The sequence below is a fragment of the Macaca fascicularis genome, chromosome 6 (assembly GCF_037993035.2).
Source record: "Macaca fascicularis isolate 582-1 chromosome 6, T2T-MFA8v1.1".
NCBI lineage: Eukaryota > Metazoa > Chordata > Mammalia > Primates > Cercopithecidae > Macaca > Macaca fascicularis.
The window spans coordinates 102,174,801-102,199,711 of NC_088380.1; the positions used below are offsets into that span (position 1 = coordinate 102,174,801).

A 24,911-nucleotide genomic window follows, 5' to 3' on the forward strand; every position below is an offset into this window, starting at 1 on the left:
TGATTCTGAATTCTCATGGCTCAGAGTCAGTCTCTAGGCTACGGACCGGGAAGATACAGGAAGTTGTTTTGTGTGGCAAACTTTGCCTGGGCATTTTTTTCACCCGGCAATTTATTTGGTTTGGACTGGAATAAATCTCTGATATTGGTTTCTTTGCCAATATTATTAGGGAGTCGAGCCTGACTTGTTAACTTAGCCCGATTCGTAGTGCTTAGAATCTCAGTGAGTGTGTGTTGAACTGAGCGGAAGTGTGAGAACATCTTGGATAGTGGTTTGCAAACCTAGCTGCATCTGGGGGGCTGTGAAAAAAGCATGCGTGCTTACTCCAGACCAGTTGAAATAGAATCTGCAGGAATGGAGCCTGGGCAGCTATAGTGCTGTTAAAAACCGATATACCATAAAGGTTGAGATCCACTGATCCACAGTGAATTGGAGTCCTGGATCATAGACATGCCTTATGCTTTCACCAGCTTAGAATGGTTCTTGTGCTTTAGAACTGTGAAAAAAAGTGTTATGCAAACAAATGTGGAAATAGCCTAAATGCCACCTCCTGTTACTACCTGCCATGAAGTATATTTACCAGTTATTCACTCTATTCTGATCTCTACCCGTTCCACCTTTTCTTCATGGAACAATGATTTGACAGTTGGTTATGCAGAACCAGAGTAAGTGTAGTTTGATTGGCGGGAAACAATTTTGGGTATGAAGTACTCTTTAGGCATTTATTGAACTCTTGTTTGTACCACTGCTGTGCTGGACAGTTTATAAATATTCCTTCTTTAAACAAGGCCTATGGAGTCAGGCTGCCTGCGTCTTGCTAACTAGCTGTGTCATCTGGGGCAAGTTTTTAAGCTTATATAAACCTGACTTTCAGCTATGAAATGGGATGACAAGGAGTCATTATCATCTCACAGGATTGTGCAAATGTGTGTGTAAAGTGCTTAGTTTGGTGCCTAACACATAGTAACTACTCAGTAAAGTTATTATTACACCATCATCATCATATTTAAATGTAAATATTAAGAGCTAATAAATTTGTAAAGGTAGTATATACCCTTACGCCTTGAACCAAAGACTAGTTTAGTTTTAAGTGGTTGGGTTAATTTATCACTTAAATATTAGCCTCTTGAATACCTTGAATTTCAATTGAACGTAGCCAGAGGATTTCATAATTGGACTGTTGCCTCTGGAAGTTGGAGCTTTGTTTGGTTGGTTGGTTTCACTTCCTACACTAAGCATGTGGCTGTGTGCATCTTTATGGTGACTTCCGGTACTGGGGAATCAAAGCTTCATTCGCTTCTTTGGAGGAGATGATCTTATGCCATATGAAGCACTCAGACTTCGTTAACTATGTACCATCCAGACAAGACCAGGTGCTTCCCATGGCAGCCTGTCCTTTTCTTAGCTCTCTCATCAATCTAGCCTGTTCCTTCTATTCCTCTTTCTATTAGAACTCCTCTTCGAACAAGGAATGTTGTTTTGTCACTGCTAGGTCCCCAGCAATTAGTAATGCCTAGCACATACTAGGTGCCTCCTGAATGTTAATAGGTGATAATCTAGCAGAACACAAGATAAATCCGCAGGTTGAGATTTAAGCTGTGTGGTATGAACGCTGCATTGGCAAACTTATTGAATTAATTTTGTTAATACAAGTTTAACATGTCTTAGTAACTGACTTAGTTCAGTAATCATTTACTGAGTGTCTTCTAGGCCAGACATTTTTGTTAATACAAGTTTAACATGTCTCAGTAACTGACTCAGTTCAGTAATCATTTACTGAGTGTCTTCTAGGCCAGACATTTTTGTTAATACAAGTTTAACATGTCTTAGTAACTGACTTAGTTCAGTAATCATTTACTGAGTGTCTTCTAGGCCAGACATTGGGGACAGAAAGGTAATAATATATGATCCCTGCCTCATGCACAGGAAGTCTAGTGTGATGGACAGACATGTGCCAATGGCTGCCATGGAATATGGTGAGTATTAAGATAAAGGGGCACCCTGTGTGCCCTTGGAGCACAGAGCAGGGCTTGTGTTATGGGAACATGGGCTGCATGTGAAAACACAATTTAAATTAATTTTCTTTTTTCTTTTTTTTTTTTTTGAGACAGAGTCTTGCTTTGTCATCCAGGCTGGAGTACAGTGGTGTGATCTTGGCTCACTGCAACGTGCTCCCCCCAGGTTCAAGCGATTCTCGTGCTTCAGCCCCCCGAGTAGCTGGGATAACAGGTGTGCACCACCATGCCTGGTTAATTTTTGCATTTTTAGTAGAGATGGAGTTTCACCATGCTAGCCGTGCTGGTCTTGAACTCCTGACATCAGGTGATCCTCCCATCTCGGCCTTCCAAAGTTCTGGGATTATAGGCATGTATGTGTTCATCCTTTTAAATATCTGCGGGTAGCACTTAACTTTAAATGGGTACTAATTAAACTATTGAATGACTTTAGTATGGGTTGAATGACTTTGCTCGGTCCTCATTTTTAATTTCCTTCATTAGAGGAAAAAAAAAAATGCAGGTTGAATATCCCTCATCCAAACTGCTTGGAATCAGAAGTGTCTCAGATTTTTTTGCATTTTTGGATTTTTGAATATTTGTATTGCACTTGCTGGTTGAGCATCCTGAATTCAAAAATCCAGCATCTGAGCTGCTCCAATCAACATTTCTTTGAGCGTCACGTCGGCACTCAAAAAGTTGTGGATTTCGGAGTTTCTGGTTAGGGAGACTCATCCTATATGGGTGCTGGATTGTCACAGGATTTCTGGACCAGAGGTTAAGTGACTAGGCTTTGGTTTCCGCTTTGTTCCTAAGCAGGCTGTTTTCTTCCATAATCTCAGCTTTAGATCCCCTGGTTGTCAAAGAAGGGGATGGGCCATTGATGTTTACGGCCTCTGTTAGTTCTGACTTGGAGACACCTGGCTTCAGTTCACCTTCCTTAGGAGTGGACAAAGAATATGGGAATTTTGAAATTGTTAGTCAACATCTACAGGGTCATTGCAGCCTGGTTTTAGGTAAAGGCAATCTTTAGTGAGCCCAGGGAGAAGCACTGGTTTAGCTGTCAGCTGAGAGGGGTAAGCGGTCCTATTAAATTTTCTCTGTGTTAGTGAAAGCATTGTTAAGGGTCACAGCATTAGTGGAGCTCGCTGGAAAGAGGAGGGGAACTCACTGTTACAGGTTATATTGAATGTCTTTTCAGTCACTAAATGCTTTTTATGATATGTTTTTCAGGATTTCAGTGTTGTATGATTTCTCTGTATTAAGCACAGGAAATTAAACATCAGCAAAAAAGAATGCTCTTTCTTTATTTTTTTTTTCTTAGAGATGGAGTTTCGCTCTTGTCCCTCAGGCTGGAGTGCAGTGGCGTGATCTCAGCTCACTGCAACCTCGGCCTCCTGAGTTCAAGCGATTTTCCTGCCTCAGCCTCCCGAGTAGCTGGGATTACAGGTGCCCGCCAGCATGCCCGGCTAATTTTTGTATTTTTAGTACAGACGGGGCTTCGCCATATTGGCCAGGCTGTTCTTGATCTTCTGACCTCAGGTGATCCTCTTGCCTCGGCTTCCCAAATTGCTGGGATTACAGGCATGAGCCACCACGCCTGGCCTTGAATGTTCTTTCTATGGGAATCTACAAAAGCCAGCTTTTGAGCCTAGTAGCAGAAAACCTCTTCTTCATTGTTTAGCTGTGCTGTGAGCTTGGAGGAGGGCTTCAAGCCCAGCTGAAAAAGCTGTAGTATTTTATGTCAGTGGCTGTCTTGGAGAACTTAATGAGCACTGGGCTGGAGTGATACTGTCAGAGTTCCTGAGCTGTTTGAGGCTCTCAAAGCCTAGATACTGGGGTTGCCCAAATACATCAGCTGGACTCACTATTTCTCTCGGGAGTCGGGGGGTGGAAAATGCTGTTGTCTTAACTCTGCTCTTAATTTTACAGTGCTGTTATTAATGGTAAGAATGATTTCATACGTTTGTATTTTGCTTCGTAATTCACAGAGAATTTAAAAATCCATTATCTGATTTTATTCCCTCAGCAGTTCTGTGAAAAAGGCAGAGCAGTTTTCATATCTTCTGTTTTCCCGTGATTCTCTTGTGGCTCACAGAAGCTAAGAGCCTTCACCAAGGTCATAGGGTGAATGAGTTGCAGAGCTGGGAGTAGAGGCTCAGGCTTCTAGTGACCCTGTTTCTTCCTTGATAGCTCGCTCTGGTGGCGCTATGCTCAGGTAACTGCGCATGCTCGGTTTGGTCTTTCGTAAATCCCTGCCCCATTTTGGGGGAGGTTCTTGGGATGCTTCTATTCATTTTAGAGCATTTAAGTATCTTGTCCTCTCTCCCTCCTCCCAGATGCATGGGCATTTCTGCAGGCCCCCAGGCTGGCCCTTGTGAGTGGGAGTGTCTCCTGCCTGCACGTTGCTTGCATGCCCCCTTCTGAAGGTGCTCTTCCCCGCATGGAGCCCCCTCGTGCCTGCCTTCACACTGCAGGCTGTTCGGTAAATGTTACTGACTCAGCATCGTTGTTTTCTAGAAATGAGACGGGGTATGGAGGCCAAGTTCTTTTCTGTTTGAAGGCTGCCATGGTATCATCTTGCCTTCCCCGTGTGTGCTCCTTGAGGGTGTCGCTGTGCTGCCGTCATCTGTGTTCCCTAGGGTGCCTCCCTTGGAGTCCCAGCCGTAGCAGACATGCAGTCAGTGCTCATGGCCTAAATAAGAGGAAGGCCAACGGAGCCATTAAATCTGGAAAATGACAAGTGAGGGAAAGGAATTTTTATTGAAGGCTTGTGAAAAAGAATCTTTTTAGAAAAGTTGACCTGTTTCTTAGCTGGAGCTGAATTTCAGCTCAGAAAAGCAGCTGTGTGCCCAGAGGGCTTTGGGATTTCAGTTTGGACAGATGAATTTAATTTGTTGTTGAATTATCCTTTTGTAGTTTTATTAGACCTTTCTCCCAAATGGAATCGATTTTTCTATAAAAGTCTCACTTCCTTTTTGAGAAGTGTAACACTAATTGTATGGGATGGTCTCCCAAAAGATTACCTGCCAGGAACCAAACACACTGCCTCAGACTCAGGCCCCTGGTTTCTGCCTGTGCAGCTGCAGGGGAGAGACGCACGCTCGAACTGAAATCAAGACGCATGTCTGCATCTTCTCTTTCTTTACTGCTGTTTCGGCTCTGAGCTGGCCTGCCTTCAACATCTAGGAGCTTGGTGGGTGTAGACACATTACGGTATGGAGGAGGGATATGGTGTTGCAACAGCCAGGAGACTCACTGAAGTCTCTGTTCTCTTCCTGCTCACTGCTCTGACTTTGTACAAGTCGCATTTGTAGGGCTGTGCACAGTGGTTTACACCTGTAATCCCAGCACTTTGGGAGGCCGACCTGGGAGGATCTCTTGAGCCCAGAGTTCGGAACCAGTCTGGGCAACATGGTGAAACCCCATCCCTACAAAAAATAAAAATTAAAAAATTAGCCAGGTGTGGTGGCTCATGCCTGTAATCCCAGCTACTGGAGAGGCTGAGGTGCGAGAATCACTTGAGCCCGGGAAGTCGAGGCTGCAGTGAAACATCATTACGCCACTGCACTCCAGTCTGGTCAGAGCAAGACCCTGTCTCAAAAAAAAAAAAAAAGAAAAACAAACAAACAGAAACCCATTAGTAATAGTGGCAGTAGTTAACTTTTGAAAGTTTGGAGAAAAGTTCCTAAATAACCTGTGACCATGGACAACTTACTTAGCCTTTCTATGACTCAGTTTCCTCATCTATGAAAAATGAGAGAATATGGTACTGATCTTACCGGATTTCAATGAGAACTAAACGAGATCAAACTCAGAGCCTGGCACCTCGTGAGTGCACACTCAATGTTATTATTTCAACATTTTAGAGGAAAAAGAATGCTAATGGGTCATTATGGCTAAACATAGTCTATCACTGGTGTTACTCATGGTATTGGAAGGAACTTGAATTCCATATAGATAGTGTGATGGAGAAAGTATTTTGGGCATTGGCAGCATTTATTCAAAGAACAAAGGACGTGTCTGTCCTGTGTGGAGAGCTGTTTCCGCTTGTTTCTTTAAATGCTATGGGAAAAGCAGTCGGCCCTGTGCTCTCTGCCGGACAGCTTCAGTCTCCATGTATTGATTTGGCCAATTGTCGCTCGCTGTCATCATGGCAGCAGCAGTTGAAGGGACAGCTTGTCTTGATTTGCATTTTTGTGTGTTCGTGCTATTTATAGACAATTAAGACATGGAAGCCTGTTTATGGCAAGCTGGCAAATTCAGCAAAACATGGAAAAACCTGTTAGCACAGTTTGCACGTGTGCGGGCACAGAGCAGCCAAATAAACACACACGTTTTCCTGTACTTTAAAAATCCTCTGGGGAAAAAAAAAAAAAAAAGACATTAAACCATTGCCCAGATGGCTTACAGAGCTAGAGCTTTCTCCTTGAAGTACATGAGTATGGCTGTCAGATATCTGAAACCCAAAGCCATCTTAAAACATCACCATAATTTTGATGCTACCCCTACCCACCGTTTTTTTCCATTTGTAAGGTAAAAGGATCCAGGAAGGAAAGTATCAGCTTACAAAGGCTTTTGTTACAATTAATCGTTCACGTTCTTTCTTTTGGTATCTTATTCTCTGTTTACATTTTATTTTTATTTTTACTTTTTTTGAGACAGAGTCTTGCTCTGTCACCCAGGCTGGAGTGCAGTGGCACGACCTCGGCTCACTCCAACCTCTGCCTCCCAGGTTCAAGTGATTCTTGTGCCTCATCTTCCTGAGTAACTGGGATTACAGGTGTGTGCCACCACGTCCAGCTAATTTTTATGTTTTTAGTAGAGACAGAGTTTCGCCGTATTGGTCAGGCTGATCTTGAACTCCTGAACTCAGATGATCTGCCTGCCTCAGTCTCCCAAAGAGCTGAGATTACAGGTGTGAGCCACCGTGCCCGGCCGCTGTTTCCATTTTGTAACGCTAGCATCACCCCAGTGTAGGGTGGCTAGGGGTATTCTTCTTTCCTGTTTCCTGGTGTATTTTCCTCTACAGCATTGATCACTCTTTAACATACTTTTTGGTTGTCTGTCTCTACCTACAAAAATATGTATGTTCCTTGTTATATCACCAGTGCCTGGCACGTAGTTAGTCAGTCAATATTTGTTGAATGAATGAATGAATGAATGAATGGGCTAAAAGAACCTTCTTCTTCTTTCTTCTGGCACTTCACACCAAATGCTTTTGGAAAATGCTATGTGAACAGGGATCATAAGCAGGAGAGGTTACACACATTGCTGTGGGATCGCCCATCATCCTCAGATACTTGTCTGGAAGGAGGTGGAGTACTTGAGTAGAAATGATACAAGATAACTTCTTCAGGAAATCAGCCAAGTGTCACAGCTTTTCACATAGGCGTGTGATATTTGCGTATGTGTGTATGAAGAGCTGTCGTGGCCTAGAATCACGGGCCTTTAGATCCCTTGTACAGATAGAAAAGTAAAGGCCGAGGCCCAGGAATGCTGCAGGCCACCGAGGTAGAGTCCCTGTCTGCCCTTCTCAGTGCCCGGTCACTTCTCACTGCACTCCCCTCTTTACTGCTAAAGCCACTTTCCCTGACTCTGAATGTGTAACCACGAGGGAGAAAAATGTACTCCAGGCTCACAGTTTGTGGAGAAAAAGCCCAGCAGCTGAAAATCATGTTGACGAAGTTTGTACCTAGAAAAAGTGGCCATTTCTATAGTGTCTTTAAATTTCCCTGTTTCTCATACATTTTATAAACAAGACAGTAGAAGGAGATTTGGGGACAGCAACTTTAGAACAAGGGGGAAAAAAATCAAACCTAGAACATTCCAGTTTCTGTTTTCTTCTCAGTTTAGGGCTGAGGCACTTTAGCTTCCTGTCTAAGGGACCACTCAAATCTGATTAGAAGCCATTGTGGGCTGGTAATTATCCGTAATTTTAGGAAGACAGATGCAGCACCAACTCTGTTCTCTAATAGCAGGCTTATTAATTTTATATTTGCATGGCAGGAGAAGCAGATGGCAAGGTGGGATAAGCGTCCAGATGCTTGGTCATTGATAGCTTTTTACTTCCACGTATCACATGGGGATTTGGGACCCAGGAGGCCTGCTGAGAACTGATGATTATCTGTCCCTTAACCAGCTAGGTTCTTTTTAATCCTGAGCTCAGAAAGATTGCTCCTACTGCAGCCAGGGAAGACAGGTGGTTGACTGGTTAGAAATCATGGCAGGTTATTTTCTCCAGTTGGCAAGCAGAGCTATCAAAAAGTTGTCTTCTCTATTGTATTTCAAATCTGGGTGTTTAAAAAATTGTGTAAGCAAATTAAGCATTTATTTAATGGTAGTTGTGTGTGTTCTTGATGCGAATGAGAGGTGCATTCCCTTGTAAAATCCCTGGGACACTGTAGGAGGACGTGAGCCTTAGAACCGAAGTTGGTTTTCTAGATAATCATGTAGACATGATGATGCTGAGCACCAGACAAAGATGTTGATTGAAGTGATTTAAAAAAATTTTCTGAGTTCAGAGTTTACACCAATATTTAGAAAATCAGCAAAGGAACTTGGAGGAATGTTCTCAGGCATCCAGTTCAGCCCCCTACCCACATTGTCATAAACTCCGAGTGTGTGTACAGGGAGGCGCATTCCTTTCTGGTCTCATCACAGATCCTTCCCTGGCTCTGCACCTGCCTGTCATGTACGTCCGTGTGAAGAGACCACCAAACAGGCTTTGTGTGAGCAATAAAGCTTTTTAATCACCTGGGTGCAGGCGGGCTGAGTCCTAAAAGAGAGTCAGTGGAGGGAGATAAGGGTGGGGCCATTTTATAGGATTTGGGTAGGTAAAGGAAAATTACAGTCAAAGGGGGGTTGTTCTCTGGTGGGCAGGAGTGGGGGTCACAAGGTGCTCAGTGTGGGAGCTTTTTGAGCCAGGATGAGCCAGGAAAAGGAATTTCACAAGATAATATCATCACTTAAGGCAAGAACCGGCCATTTTCACTTCTTTTGTGGTGGAATGTCATCAGTTAAGGCCGGACAGGGCATTTGCACTTCTTTTGTGATTCTTCAGTTACTTCAGGCCATCTGGGCATATATGTGCAAGTCACAGGGGATGCGATGGCTTGGCTTGGGCTCAGAAGCCTGACATTGCCCTCTTCCCTACCTTCCCTACCTTTTCCCTCCTGTGCGGTTCTCTCACAAAGTGAATGGCCTCAGCCACAGCTTCTCTGCAGCTGCATCAGACTGTGGCAACTGGAGTGGTGGCTGCTGCAGGGCCTGCTGTCCCCACGGAGCCCAGTCTTGCTTGCCACTACAACCTGGTCACCATTTTGCCCTGAAAGTATGTAATTCTACAGAATGTGAGCCCACATGCTGGGGATGGAGGCGTCTTTATCACGGTGTGCTCTGCATATTTTAATCTTGGGTGGAAAGTATGGAAAAGTATGTGATACCTGTGGTTTGATGTCAGAAGGACGTTGTGAACTTGATGTGGACTGAGGATGTTAAGGTGCAACAGGCACCCCGGCTTCATTAAATGAGACTTCCCCGTCTCCCTGCCAGGCACACACAGGTGTATGGCCATGCCTTATGTGTTATCCTTATCTAGAGTGTGCCTTGTTGTCATGCTTAAAATTACATGATGATATTCTGCCTCATAGAGTAGGTCCCAAACCGCATTCAACACAGAAATGTACTCTTGCTATTGTACATAGAAAGTGCTTTCATATACCAAGTGGGAGAGCAGTCCTAAAATCTGGGCTGGAATCGCAGAAGGAAGGCATTGGAAAGCAACAGATTCCCTAATCCGAAGCTGATTTTTGATGAACCTAGAAACAGGACCAAGAGAAGTGAATTTGCCTAAGGCCCTGACAGTGTCTCACGGTAGCATCTGAACCTAGCAGTTTCTTGACCTATTTCTTTAAATGATTAGTCATGCTTCCTCTGATTCCTATATAAACATTCATTTATATAATGTTCATTCTTCATTCATTCTTTTATATTCATTTATATAATGTTCCTCATTCATTCTTTTGTTTCAGTGAATTATTGCAGTGCTACCACGAAACAGTATTTGAGTCAAAATGTGGCAGTGTTGATCCCTTTCCAAGGATTTTAGTTGCACAGTTTTTCAAAGCTGTGCTAGCAGTTTCTTGTTGGTTGCAAGGTGTCCTTTCAGAAGCCAATTGTGTGGTGTATTTATGTTGATTGTTGGAGGTAGTTTGGTTAGAACCTACTTCGAGTGGCTGGCGTGGGCCTGGGGGACAGTGACAGCTGCCTGCTTCATGGGCAGAGATGAAGTAATTGCTTCCTGGGAAGTACCATCCTCCTGGCCACACTCTCCAGCCCATTTCGTTTGTGTTGGTTTCCTTGGCATCTGCACGTTTCTGGCTTCATGTGAGTCTCATTTATTTTAGCGTATGACTTCAGGCTGTGGGGAAGAATGGCCATTTTAGCAAAGAGATGCACACAAAGGAACAACTGGCTAAATGTGAGTGAAGACATTCTTAGGGGGGGTTTCATTTCTTTTATTCTGTGACAGGCAGTCTGGCAAGCCGTCTGGACACGTGGCCTGCGCTGTCACAGTTCCTCCTTGCAGGATTGCAGATGTTTGGAGATTGTAGTGATAACTGTTATTGAGAATGTCATTCTCGCAGGCTCTAGTAAGTCAGGATTTATTCAGTGTTAATTTGTTAAAGACAACTGTATTTCTAGCCAAATCCATGTTAGACGTTTCTCCTGGCATTGTTGCTGGGGGTATTCCCGTGGCTTAGTCTTAGGGAAGCACACGCCTTTGAATACTGCTGAAGCTGTGAGTACCCAAAGCGCACCGGAGTACTTTTGCCATATGAGGTGTTAGTCACTGATACACATCTCAGTCAGACCTGATGGATTCTTGACCCCTTCCTTTTTTAATTTTTTAATTTTTAATTTTTATTTTTGTTTTTTAAGAGCACAACCCCTCAGGTGGCCACCATGAATCTCTGGTGTTTTCAGTTGGCTGCAGCCTATTTGCCATCTCTGGTTCAAACATATTCAAAGCCTGATGATGCTTCCCTCTGTTGTTCTTCTGCTGTGTGACCTCCGCACCCGCAGGGTTCAAGACTGTCAGAGCTGGGAGCCACCTTCACAACTACCAGGGTTTCCAGAACCTCCTTCTTCTAGCCCTGGGGATGGAAGAGATGTCATCAGAGGTGAAGGCTTATTAGGTTTCCATGCCATTGATAACGAATGAGGAGGTTTTCTTTTATATAAGGGGAGCGTCTTATAACGTGCTTTAGTAGGGTAAAGAAGCTTTTGAGGTTTGCTTTCTCTGGAAAGATAATTTGTGATCCTGCCCTTGCTTTCAACAAAAATATAGTTTGCATACCAGTGCATTTTGTATTACTGAGCACTGGCTGACAAATGGTTCTTAACTCGTCATTCACTCAGCCACTGTTTCTTGAATGGCATATGTGTGCCAGCTGTAGTAGGAACTTGCTAGGCTCTAGGACTAACCCTTATGAAACGGGGGTCCTGGGGGAAGCAAATGCATATAAATATAAACGTTTGAGGGGATATCAGAGGGGGTGCCTATAGGTGCAAAACTTCGTTCATTCTTTGCCCCATCTAGGAGGTTTTGTGTCTTAGCAGCATGTTCCATAGCAACACATCCCTCTATCAAAATATTCATCTTATTATTTTGAAATTCTCTGCTTAGGTATGTGTTTTTCCGACTAAGTTTAGAACTGGTTAAGGACAGCCTATGGGGTATGTATTATATATATCTAAACACACACATATATTTATATATATACACATTACCAGTATAAATTTACAATATATTTATATATATACACACATATATATTTCTCCCTTTCTGTATATACACACACACACCACACACATATATGTACACACACACATATATGAAATTCTACTGCCAAGCACAGAAAGTCAAAACTAGGCAAGGATTCTTTTAGTGTTCATGAAAAAATAGATGTGCTTAGTTGAGAGCATCCTTCAGTTGCCAGGGGAAAGACAGGATGGATTCACAAATGGAGATAGTGTTTTGTTTTGGTTTTGGTTTTTGTTTTTTCTTTGTTTAACTCTTGAATTCAAAATAATCCAGACTTATGGAAAAGTTGCAAAAATAGTACAGAGAATTCCCATATACTCTTCCCTCAGATTCCCCAAACATTTCACCCCATTTGTACTTTCTCTTTCTCTCTCTGTGGATATAATTTTTTTTTTTTCTGAAATGTTTGAGAGTGGAAGGTAGAATGCAGGGTAGGGTGAAAGGTGGAAGGAGAGAGGTAGGTTGGGAGGCTTTTTTTTTTTTTTTTAAACCTTCTGAGATGGAGTTTCGCTCTTGTCACCCAGGCTGGAGTGCAATGGCACGATCTCGGCTCACTGTAACCTCTGCCTTCTGTGTTCAAGTGATTCTCCTGCTTCAGCCTCCCGAATAGCTGGGATTACAGGCACCCACCACCATGCTTGGCTAATTTTTTGTATTTTTAGTAGAGGGGTTTCACCATGTTGGCCAGGCTGGTCTTGAACTCCTGACCTCTGATGATCCACCTGCCTTGGCCTACCAAAGTACTGGGATTACAAGCATGAGCCACTGTGCCTGGCGATTGGGAGGCTTTTGCAGTAACCCAGAGCGCTGTGATGAGGGCTGGACCTGGTTGGAAATGATGAGAAAGGTGAGAAGTGGTTAGGTCTGGCATATAGTTTGAAAGGAGAGTTTAAATGGGTTAGATGACAAGAGAGAGACGTGGCTCTGAAGGCATAGTAGCCCTTGCCCTGCTGGGCCGGATGAGACAGGCAGCCTAGGGCTACTACCGCACCCTGCGGGCGGCTCAGGACCTGGGCCAGCGGAGGAACCAGGCAGTGGTGCTGGCCAACTTCGGGACCCTGTGCCTGCACGCGGGTGCCAGCAGGCTGGCCCAGCACCACCTCCTGGAGGCCGTGCGGCTGTTCTCAAGGCTGCCCTGCAGGGAGTGTGGCCGGGACTTCACCCACGTGCTCCTGCAGCTGGGCCACCTCTGCACCCACCAGGGTCCGGCCCAGCAGGGCAAGGGCTACTATGAGTGGGCCCTTCCAGTCGCTGTGGAGATGGGCCATGTGGAGAGTGAGTGCCCCGGTTCCTCCTGTTCACCTTCCGGGGCCACTCGCATCAGGGCACACCTGGGGTTTGTGATTCAGAAACAAGTGGTGGTTTTTCCACCATCGAAAGTGCTGAGTCATGGCCAGCAGCAGATGTTGGCAAGCGCCCTGGAGACAGGCGGTTCCCATGCAAGGCCAGGCCCTCTGCCCTACTGGGGCAGCCAGCTCTTCCCAGTTTGCCCAGGGACCATGCTGCCTTGAGCACGGAAAGTCCTGCGTGCTGGGAATCCCTAGCCATAACCCTGGGATCAAGACAGGCTCTGCTGAGCTGGGACTTGGGGCCCCTCCATGAGCCAGGCCCTGAACGCCGGTTCTTGTGCCCGTCTTATCTGCTTGGTGTGTTGGCAGGCTGCGCACCTGTCATCCCACTTCACAAAGGACACGGGGCGGGTGATTGCCCGAAGCCGCAGAGCAGTTCATGCAAAAGCAGCTCGTTGTGCAGTGTGTGCCAGCCCCACGCATAAATAGGGCTTGTGGGGTCCTCGGGTGGCAGGGACTGAGCATGGGAATGTGAGTTTTAGGCCAGAGAAGCCACAAAAGGGTGAGTGGCGTGATGGCGGGGCAGCACTTGGCCCCGGGTTAGGGAAGCCTCTTAGTCTGGGACCAGAGGGTTGAGAGGATTTAATCAAGTAATAGGTGGTGGTGGAGGGGCTGGTGGTGTAGCCTGTGTGAAGGACCAGGGATAAGCTAGTGGGGGTGAGTGGTGGTGAGTGAGTGGGGGTGAGTGAGCGGGGATGAGTGAGTGGGGGTGAGTGAGTGGAGGTGTGATGGGGGTGAGTGGGAGTGTGAGCGGGGATGAGTGGGGTGTGAGCAGGGGTGAGCGAGTGGGGGTGAGTGAGCGGGGACGAAGGGGGTGTGAGGGGCAGTGAGTGAGTGGGGGTGATTGAGTGGGGGTGAGTGAGCGGGGATGAGTGAGTGGTGGTGAGTGAGCGGAGGTGTGATGGTCAGTGAGCGGGGATGAGTGGGGGTGAGTGAGCAGAGGTGTGATGGGAGTGAGTGATCAGGAGTGTGAGCCGGGATGAGTGGGGTGCGGTGGTGAGTGAGTGGGGATGAGTGAGCGGGAGTGTGAGTGGAGATGAGTGAGTGGGGGTGAGTGAGCGGAGGTGTGATGGGGTGAGTGAGTGGGAGTGTGAGCGGGGATGACTGAGTGGGGGTGAGTGAGCGGAGGTGTGATTGGGGTGAGTGAGCGGAAGTGTGAGCGGGGATAAGTGGGGTGTGAGCGGGGGTGAGTGAGCAGGGCTTATGCAGGGAGGTGCAGAGTTAGGAGTGCGTGGGTTGGGTGCTGGATGGTGAGAAGCTCTTCTGGAGAGCTAAGCAGGGCCTGGGGCCTCAGGCTGTGGCTTGGCCTTTTCCCCAAGAGCACTGGGGAGCCATGGAGTGCTATCCAACAGTCACTGCAGACTGAGCAGTGAATGGACAGTAGGTGGGCAGGGCTGTCCGAAATCTAGGCCGCAGAGGATAGATGAGGAAGTTGAGTCCAGGGAAATGGCCGAGACAAGGGATACTGTTGTGGGTCCCCTCTGCCTTGCAGTGCTTTGTCATGGCATAGTGAGAGCACTCAGAGCTGCCTCCTGTGGCCTGGACCAGAGCCCCAGGGGCTGTGGCCAAATCTGCCCATTTCCCAGCACAGGCCTGGCACCCACTCCTGGCCCTAGGAGGGATGAGATTTTGGGAAGGACCATGTGAAGGGGCCCCGGTCCCACATATCTGCCCAAGGAGGGGTGGGGGGTTCAGACCCAGGCTTCTTCCCCAGGGGCATTCTCTGACTGGAAGGAGACCCTCCAGGAATCCAGCGCCCCAACCCCCACTGCAGCCTCCCGTGGCTCCTGGCACAATAGCCTGTGGCACCTCCTCCTACGAGGCCGTCCCCAGGGTGCTGGGGGATTCAGACTTGGAAATGCAGGCCAGGGAACGGGGATCATGCCTCCCTATCTCCCCACCCTGCCCTGAATGGTCAAGGAGACCGAGGGCGGCGCTGATACCCCACATGCTTACTTGGGGTCATTTTTGAGTCACTTTTGGTAGTTTGTGTCATTTTAGGAGTTTGGCTGTTGTGTCTAGATGGTCTGATTTGTTGGTGTAGAGTTGTTCGTAGTGTTTTCATGGAATCCTTTTATTTCTGTCAGGTTGGCAATAATGTTTCCTCTTTCATTTCTCATTTTAGAAACTTGGGTTTTTAATTTTTTATTTATTTCTTTTTATTAGAGATGGGGTCTCATCATGTTCCCCCAGGCTAGTCTTGAATGCTGGCCTCAGCGATCCTTCCACCTCGGCCTCACAAAGCGCTGGGATGACAGGCGTGAGCCATGGTGCTCAGTCTCTGATTTCCGTCATTTGTGTCCCTATTTCTTTTCTTGGTCAGTCTGGTGAAAGATTTGTCAATTTTGTTATTATTTTCAAAAAACCCACTTTTGGTTCTGTTGATTATCTCTGTTTTTCCATTCTCTGTATTTTTACTTCCCATTTCCACTCTCATATTTATTATTTTCTTCCTTTTATTTGCTTTGGGTTTAGTTCATTCTTTTTCTAGTTTCTCAAGGTGGAAGGTTAGGTTTTTGAGATTTTTCTTCTGTCTTTGAATGTAGACATTTACAGTTATAAATTTCCCTTTCAGCACTGCCTTAGCTGCATGTTGGAATTTTTGATACACTGTGCTATTTTTTTTTTTTTTTAAAGACAGAGTTTTGCTCTATTGCCCAGGGTGGGGTGCAGTGGTGTAATCTTGGCTCACTGCAACTTCTACCCAGGTTCAAGCCATTCTCATGCCTCAGCCTCCCGAGTAGCTGGGATTACAGACATGCACCACCCTACCCGGCTAATTTTTATATTTTACTTTTTTATAGAGACGGGATTTCACCATGTTTCCCAGGCTGTTCTCAAACTCCTGTACTCAAGCGATCCTCCCGCCTCGGCCTCCCACAGTGCTGGGATGACAGGCGTGAGCCACCGCGCTGGCCCGGGCTGTGCATTTGTTTGCATTCTTCTCAAATTAGTTTTCAGTTTCCCTGATGGTCTCTTTGACTCACTGGTTGTTTAGGAGTGTGTAATTTCCACATATTTTTGAATTTCTCACATTTCCTTCACTGTTGATTTCCAGTTTCGTGCCAGTACAGCTGAAGAACACCTCTGCTTTGGTCTCAGACCTTCTCCATTCCCTGAGGCTCATTTTGTGGCCTGGCACATGGTCTGTCATGGGGAATGTCCCATGGGTGCTCGAGAGGACTGTGTATTCAGCTGTTGTTGGGTGGTGTGTGTAACAGCTGTCCATTTGGCGTACCTGGTTTCCTGTGTTAATCTCCGGAATGTTTCTGGCACTAGAAAATCAGAAGCTTTCCACCGTTCCCAGCGCCCTGGCTTTGGGAGAGGTCAGTGAGCCTGTGGCTTGGGAGCCTGGTTGCATGAGAGAAGCATGTGTGGGAACGCCAGGGCCCAGCTTTGAACCCCGTTCCCCCAACATGATGCCGTATGTGGCAGACATGACGCTTGGCTTTGCTCTCTCAGGGTTCCATCTGCGACAGGGGCTACTTGTGCCCCTGGCCTCATCAGCTCAGGCTGAAGGCGGCCCTGGTCCTGGCCAGAGAGGCTTTGTGAAGCAGAAATAGATGGCCTGGTGCAGGGGCCGAGCCTGGCCAGGACCTCAGCCCTGGGAGTTGTAAAGAAGGCCGGCCTCTACCATGAGCATCTGCACCAAAGTGTGCCCATGTGACTGTGTGTTCGGTATCTGTCCTGAAATGGGTGCATGGCCTGTCTGTGCTCAGTCTCCCCACCTATGGGGCCCAGGCTCACAGAGGTGTGAAAGAGGCAAGCATGGCGCAGGGTCCTCCGAGCCCAGCCAGCCTCGCTTCGATGCTGGGAGACTAATGTCTTCCATTTTGTCTTCTGCCCAGGCCAGCTGCGGTCCGTCCAGCGGCTGTGCTACTTCTACGGCACCGTCATGCCCAGTGAGGCCCAGCGTGTCATCTACCATGAGCTCCAGCTCTCCCTGGCCCGCAAGGTGGCCGACAAGGTGCTGGAGGGGCAGCTCCTGGAGACCATCAGTCAGCTCTACCTGTCCCTGGGTACCGAGCGGTAAGGGCTGGCTTTGCAGTGGTGGAGGTGGGGATGGGCAGGGCAAGGAGCGGGGCACAAGAAAGCTGGCCCAGGACCCCAGCAGCCCCTCTCCTTTTGATCATTTGGTTCCTTGGCATCAGATGCTTTGAGCTGGTGGGCCTGGGGTCGTTCCAGGGCTGCTGCTGGCCCGTGAGTCCCAGCTTGAGCCTCCCTTGTTGGGTCAAAGGTCATCTCCACCCCAGCAGAGGCAGTACGTGCTCTCTGGGCTGTTCTTCCTACTATGGTGGCTTTTGTCATCTGACCTCTGACTGCCCCGAATCTTCACTCCTGGCCTTCATCTGTCCCCTTAAATGTGACCACAGCAGCCACCTGTGGCTTCTCTCCCACAGAAGACAGAGCCAGTTGTGTCACCTGCTTCCCTGGGGCAGGGTTTCAAGGTCTCACATCCCATATGTGGCCTACTCGGCTTCCCCCAAGCATCCTGACCTGGTGGGGTAACCATGGCCCTGGCCACCCCACCCACAGGGCCCAGTGACATTGCTGCAGTCACACCCCCTCGAGTGTCAGACTTACTGAGAGAGCAGGGAAGGAGCCAGATTCCATGGGGACCTGGGAGACTGGCTCCAGTCTTGGCCTCAGGTTCACAGAAGGAAAATGGGCCAGTGTGCTAGAGCCATGCTTCTCAAAGTGTAGTCCCTGGACCAGCAGAGCAGCATCCATGTCACCTAGGAGCCTGTGGCAAGTGGGAGTTCTAGGGCCTGCCCCAGGCCTGTGGAGCCGGAAGCTCTGTGGGCAGGGCCAGCAAGCTATAGGGACAGGCCTCCGGGTGACTGTGATACCTGCACACCTTGAGAACCATCGGCCCAGATAGCCTCTGAACACTAACGGCTCCTGGTGCGTCTGGAGAAGACACAGGCCATGTCTGGGAGGCAGGGGAGATGGACTAGCACATTCCTCCTGCCACAGGGCAGCATGATGCCCAATTCCCTCAGAAGGATGTCCTTCATCTTTTCCATGCTGTGTGTGTTCACCCTGGCCCTCCCAGCACCCTGGGAAGGGCAGAACACTGCACACACAAGGGGGCCGTTCCCAGTCCGCACATTCCAGATTCATCTGTCACCAGACCCACAGGAGGAGGCAGACTGGTTCCAGGAGGATGAAAGCCCTTGTTCTGACACCTGTGTCTGATTCCAGGGCCTACAAATCCACTCTGGACTACACTAAATGAAGTCTGGGGATTTTCATTGATCTTCAGAAGAAAGAGAAGGAGGCGCGTGCCTGGCTGCAAGCAGGGAAGATCTATTACAGCCTGCAGCAGAGCGAGCTGGTGGACTTGTACATCCAGGTGAGTGGCAAGGGATGCAGGAGGACCCCTGTGCTGTTCACTTTCTGTCCATCCACCCATCCATTCATTCTTCCATCATCTATTTACCTGTTCATCCATCCATCCATCCATCCATCCATCCATCCATCCATCCATCCATCCATCTGTGCATCCATCCATCCATCATTCATCCATCCTTTTCTCATCCATCTATTCACCCATCTATCCATCCATTCACCTGTCCATCCACCCATCCATTCATCCTTCCATCATCTATCTGTTTACCTGCTCATCCTTCCATCCATCCATCCATCATCCATCCATTCTTCCATCATCTTCCCATATACCTGTGGGTCCTTCCATCTATCCATCTATCATCCATCCTTCCATCCTTCCATCATCCATCCATTCACCTGTTTGTCTTTCCACGCATCCATCCATCCATCCATCCATCATCCATCCCTCTGTCCATCCATCCATCCCTCCGTCCATCCATCCATCTATCATCCATCCATCCTTTTATCATCCATCCATTCTCCTGTCCATCCATCCATTCACCTGTTCGTCCATCCATCCATCCTTCCATCTATCTTTCCATCATCCATCCAACTGTTCATCCTTCTATCCATCCATCCATCCATCATGTTTCTGTTCACCTCTTCGTCCATCCATTCACCTGTTCGTCCATCCTTCCATCCATCCTTCCATCCATCTTTCCATTATCCATCCAACCATCTTCCATCCATCCATGATGCTTTCATTCAGCTGTCCATCCATCCATCCATTCATTCATCATCCATCCTTTTATCATCCATCCATCCATTGACCTGTTCATCCATCTCTCTGTCCATTCTTCCATCCTTCCATCATCCATTCACCTGTTCATTCTTCCATCCATCCATCATCCATCCATCCTTCCATCATTCATCCACTCGCCTGCTCATCCTTCCTTCCATCCATCCATCCATCCATCCATCCATCCATCCATCCATCTATCATACATCTATTCACCTGTTCATCCTTCCATTCATCCATCTATCGTCCATCCATCCATCCATTCATCCATCCATCATTCATCCATTCTTTTATCATCCATTCTTTCAGCCACCATCCATCCACCTGTTCGTCCATTCATCCATCCATCCTTCCATCATCCATCCATTCACCTGTTCATCCTTCCATCCATCCATCATTCATCCATCCATCCATCCATTTTATCCATTCATCCATTTATCCATCCATCCATCTATCATCCATCTATCCTTCCATCATCCATCCACTCACCTCCTGTTCATCCTTCCATCCATCCATTTATCCATTCATCCATCCATCCATCCTTCCATCATCCACCCATCTTTCCATCATCTATCCTTCCATCATCCATCCATTCATCTGTTCATCCTTCCATCTATCCATCATCCATCCATCCATCCATTTATCCATCCAGCCATCATCCATCCATCTGTCCATTCATCCATCCATCCTTTTATCATCCATCCTTTTATCATACATCCATTTATCATCCATGCATTCACCCGTCTATCCATCCATTCACCTGTTCATCCATCCATCCGTCCATTCATCCTTCCATCAACCATCCATTCACCTGTTCATCCTTCCATCCTTCCATCCATCCACCTGTTCATCCTTCCATCCATCTACCATTCATCCATCCACCATTCATCCATCCATCATTCATCCATTCATCCATTCATCCATTCATCCATTTATCCATTCATCCATATATCCATCTGTCATCCATCCATCCTTCCATCAACCATCCACTCACCTCCTGTTCATCCATCTATCCATCATTCATCCATCTATCCATTTATCCATTCATCCATCCATCCTTCCATCATCCATCCATTCATCTGTTCATCCATCCATCCATCATCCATCCATCCATCCATCCATGCATCCATCCATCCATCCATCATCCATCTGTCCATTCATCCATCCATCTGTCCATTCATCCATCCATCCTTTTATCATCCATCCTTTTATCATACATCCATTTATCATCCATCCATTCACCCGTCTATCCATCCATTCACCTGTTCATCCATCCATCCGTCCATTCATCCTTCCATCAACCATCCATTCACCTGTTCATCCTTCCATCCTTCCATCCATCCACCTGTTCATCCTTCCATCCATCTACCATTCATCCATCCACCATTCATCCATCCATCATTCATCCATTCATCCATTTATCCATTCATCCATTTATCCATTCATCCATATATCCATCTGTCATCCATCCATCCTTCCATCAACCATCCACTCACCTCCTGTTCATCCATCCATCCATCATTCATCCATCTATCCATTTATCCATTCATCCATCCTTCCATTATCCATCCATTCATCTCTTCATCCATCCATCCATCATCCATCCATTATCCATCCATCCATCCATCCATCCATCCATCCATCATCCATATGTCCATTCATCCATCCATCTGTCCATTCATCCATCTGTCCATTCATCCATCCATCTGTCCATTCATCCATCTGTCCATTCACCCATCCATCATTCACCCATCCATCATTCACCCACCCTTTTATCCATCCATTCACCCGTCTATCCATCCATTCACCTGTTGTTCCATCCATCTGTCCGTTCATCCTTCCATCATCCATCCAATCACCAGTTTATCCTTCCATCCGTCCATCATCCATCCACATATCCTTTTATCCATTCATCCATCCATCCATCATCCATCCATGCTTCCATCATCCATCCATGCTTCCATCATCCATCCATCCACCTGTTCATCCTTCCATCCATCCATCATCCATTCACCCATCCATTCATCCATCCATCCATCCTTCCATCCATCCTTTCTCCCATCCATCCATTCACTGTTCGTCCATCCATCCATCATTCATCCATCCACCCACCAATCTACCTATTAATCCATCCCTCCATTCATCTATCTGTCAATTTGTTTATCCATACATTCATCCACCATCTATCCATCCATATGCACATACATCATCTACCCTCCACCCATCCATACATTATCTACCCACCCATACATACATACAGACATACACACATCATTCCACCCATCCATCCATCCATCCATCCATCCATCCATCCATCCATCCATCCACCCACCCACCCACCCATCCACCCATCCACCCATCCACCCATCCACCCATCCACCCACCCATCCACCCATCCACCCATCCATCCACCCATCCACCCACCCGTCCGTCCGTCCGTCCGTCCGTCCATCCATCCATCCATCCATCCATCCATCCATCCATCCATCCGTCCATCCATCCATCCCAGCATTAATCTATCCACACACTCATCCATCCATCCATGTGTCTACATCTCCTCATCCATTCATCCATCCATCCACTCATTCCTAAGCTACTGCTGAGCACCTGTTGTGTGCCTTTTTCCTCCCTCCAACTGGTTCCCTCATATCCTCCCCCAGTGGCCAGCATCTTCTCCCTGAGGGCAGAGGCGCAGCCCCTCACAGTGCCCAGCACCTGCTCAAATACAGCACATGCTCAAATAATGTGACCACTCAGTTAACACACAGAAGAACTTGCTCCAAGCAACACGTGGCACATCTCCTTACAAAATGAATCTATCATAGTGGCTGTTTTCAGAGGCTTTCCCAAACACAGTGTGGTCCGGAACAAATTGTGAAGCCCACGAGCCTGGTGAAGCTTTCATTACTGAGCACCTGCTGTATACCTCCTTGAGCTGAGGAGAGGGATCAAGAGCTCATGGCCAAGAGGGGACCAGGCCCACCCACAAACACTGTTGATGTGGCAGGGATGTGGCAACGCAGAAAGGAGCCAGGGGATGGGCTCCCAGCAATCTGGGGGCCACGGAGACTGGTGTGAGTGCAGGGGGAGTGGGCTAGGGCTAGCCCTGGTGGTAGGATTCACAGGTGTCGGGCTCCTGGGCTGCAGCTGCTCAGTTATCTCCTGGCACTCAGGTGCATCAGTTCATTGTCCTCATGCCAGTGGTGGGGGCAGCCCTAATGCACAGGGTCTGAAAAATGCTCAGGTGTACCTGTAGTGTGTGAGAGGAAGGAGGCTGGAAAAGGTGGGCATGGCCACCTCACCAGGTGTGGGTCTTGAGGGAACTTCTGTCTCCTTTCAGGTGGCACAGAATGTGGTCCTGTACACAGGCGACCCCAACCTGGGGCCGGAGCTGTTTGAGGCAGCTGGAGACATCTTCTTCAGTGGGGCCTGGGAGCGGGAGAAAGCTGTGTCCTTCTACCGGGTGAGCTGGCCTGTGGGCTGATGTGGGTGGGCCTCAGGGGGGCACCTGGAGGGCTGAGGCACAGGTGTGGCAGGGCAGAGGCCTCCCACCTGGAGGCAGGGCCACCCATGCACATGCTAGTTTCCAAGTGGTCTCACCGGGCATGATATTGACCGTGCCCCTGCCTGGGACAAACACTCGGGGCCTGGATGTGACAATGGCTCTACCCTTGTACCTGATGATCTCAAGCAACCATGAGCGGGAAGTTCTGTCCCCATCTTTCAGATGAGGAAACTGAGGCTCAGAGAGGCACAGGGACATGTCAGAGGACACACAGCATGTCACTGGGAGGCCCGGGTCTGCATGCACCCCGAAGTGGGACGGCTTCTCCCTTCCTCTGAGCTCACGGTGTGGCTCAGTCCTGGGCACAGATAAATGTGGTGTTTTTAGAGCAGAGAGGAGTGCTGGCTCCCCCGAGTCAGACCCCCGGTGGCCAGGTGGGAGAGACGGGTCTGAGGCTGCCGGGTGTAGCTGGATGGGCCTCAGGTGACTCTTCAGCCCCCAACTTGGGTGTCTGAACTGTGTGTTATCCCAGAGCACAGAGCTGTGTGGAGGTGCAGGTGTAGCTGGGGTGTGGGAAGCTCCAAGCACATGTTTGAGCTCTGAGGAGGGCGCTGGGCAAGGTGGGTGCTACGGGAAACCTGACCCCACCTGCCTGTGTGGTAGGACCGGGTCCTGGCCCTGGCAATGACTACAGGCAACCGCAAGGCGGAGCTGCAGCTACAGCTGTGCAACAAGCTGGTGGCACTGCTGGCCACACTGGAAAATCCCCAGGAGTGCTTGGAGTTTGCCTACGTGGCCCTAGCACTCAGCATCACTCTGGGTAAGTCCCCTGAGCCCCACCCTGCCAGGACCCACACTGTGCCAGAGCCCAGCCTCCAGGACTGCAGGGCAGGAGCTGAAACAGCTGCTGGATTTTCCTGGTCTCCTGTCCAGGCAGGCAGATCTGCCCAACTGGCTTCCCCGTCCGGCTGTGCGGCACAGCCCAAGGTCTCTCACGCAGTGCAGAGCTCCCTGCCTGACTGAGCTCTGTTTCCTCTGCCTGTTCCCGCTGCTGACCACAAGGGCCGCCCAGTGTGCCCTCTGCCTTCCAGACATGCCAGGCATCTCGTTGGTCCCTGTATGTGCCAGGCTGAGTGGCATATTCCCTTTCTCTTGTACCCTTCCCACCCTCATCAACCACCCAGCTCTCTGGCTGATAAAATCCCAATTCCCCTTCCAACAGTCTGCCCCTTAAGGCCGGGCATCCCCTGGTGCTGTGCCAGGGTCGTCTGTCCCCCTCCAGAGACAGGGAACCCTAGGCAGGCCGCATGCCCCAGCGCCTTGTGCCCTGTGGCCCAGTACACAGTAGGTGTGCAGCTGACTCCCCAAAGTAGGGGGCTCCGATTGTGACACACCCAGGAGGAGTCGGATGTTATGTCTGTGGGTTGCCTGGAGCCGGGGTGCCTGGGAGCACCTGGACTGCATGGCTTTTGGGCTCCCCTGGTTAAAACCAGTGAGCATAGGCAGGTGGCTATGTGTAGGCACAGAGCTGGGCCATCCAAGTCCGACTTTGCCAAAGCCTCACAGTAGACGGGGCAGGCCTTATTAATTCTGCTTTGCAGATGGGAAAGTGAGTCTGGGAACCCAGAAGGGACTGGCCAGAGCTGCCCAGGTGACCGCAGGTGCCTGGAGGCAAGCCAGGTGTGCTGCCTGGGGTCTGCATGCCTGCTCCAGAGGGGCCTGTGCCCTCCCTGCCCCAGGGAGCCACATCCTCACACCTGCCCCTTTGGCCTCCACCCCAGGGGACCAGCTGAATGAGCGCATGGCCTACCACCGGCTGGCCGCCCTGCACCATCAGCTGGGTCATGGCAAGCTGGCGGAGCACTTCTACCTCAAGGCCCTGTAGCTCTGCAACTCGCCGCTGGAGTTCGACGAGGAGACCCTCCACTACGTGAATGTGTACCTGGTGCTCGGTGACATCATCTTCTACGACCTGAAGGTGGGTGGGGAGGGGCAGGGCTTGGGGTGTTCCCGGCCCCCTTGGAGTGGGATCTCCACCCAGACCCCAGAGGCCTGGGTTCCAGCCTTCCTTAGGAATGGCCCAGTGGCCTCCCTGGAGCTCTGC

General features: G+C 48.6%; 1 protein-coding gene across 14 annotated transcripts in view; it reads left to right on the plus strand.

Annotated features, from left to right (window-relative positions):
- Positions 1 to 24,911, plus strand: part of LOC135971355 (SH3 domain and tetratricopeptide repeat-containing protein 1-like) — a 52,219-nt gene that overhangs the window by 24,221 nt on the left and 3,087 nt on the right. For 3 of the 14 annotated variants that reach the window (XM_073993937.1, XM_073993936.1, XM_073993935.1), the window contains 5 exons: positions 17,021 to 17,201; positions 18,378 to 18,528; positions 22,643 to 22,765; positions 23,471 to 23,627; positions 24,589 to 24,785. In XM_073993937.1, the coding sequence (XP_073850038.1) occupies positions 23,492 to 23,627; positions 24,589 to 24,692 (240 nt within the window). In that variant the 5' untranslated portion in view covers positions 17,021 to 17,201; positions 18,378 to 18,528; positions 22,643 to 22,765; positions 23,471 to 23,491 and the 3' untranslated portion in view covers positions 24,693 to 24,785. Of the gene's footprint in view, positions 1 to 1,928; positions 1,977 to 2,111; positions 2,323 to 14,170; positions 16,499 to 17,020; positions 17,202 to 18,377; positions 18,529 to 20,546; positions 24,786 to 24,911 lie in introns of those variants that run through there. The other 11 variants (XM_073993931.1, XM_065546536.2, XM_065546539.2 and 8 more) reach the window with 11 other exon arrangements.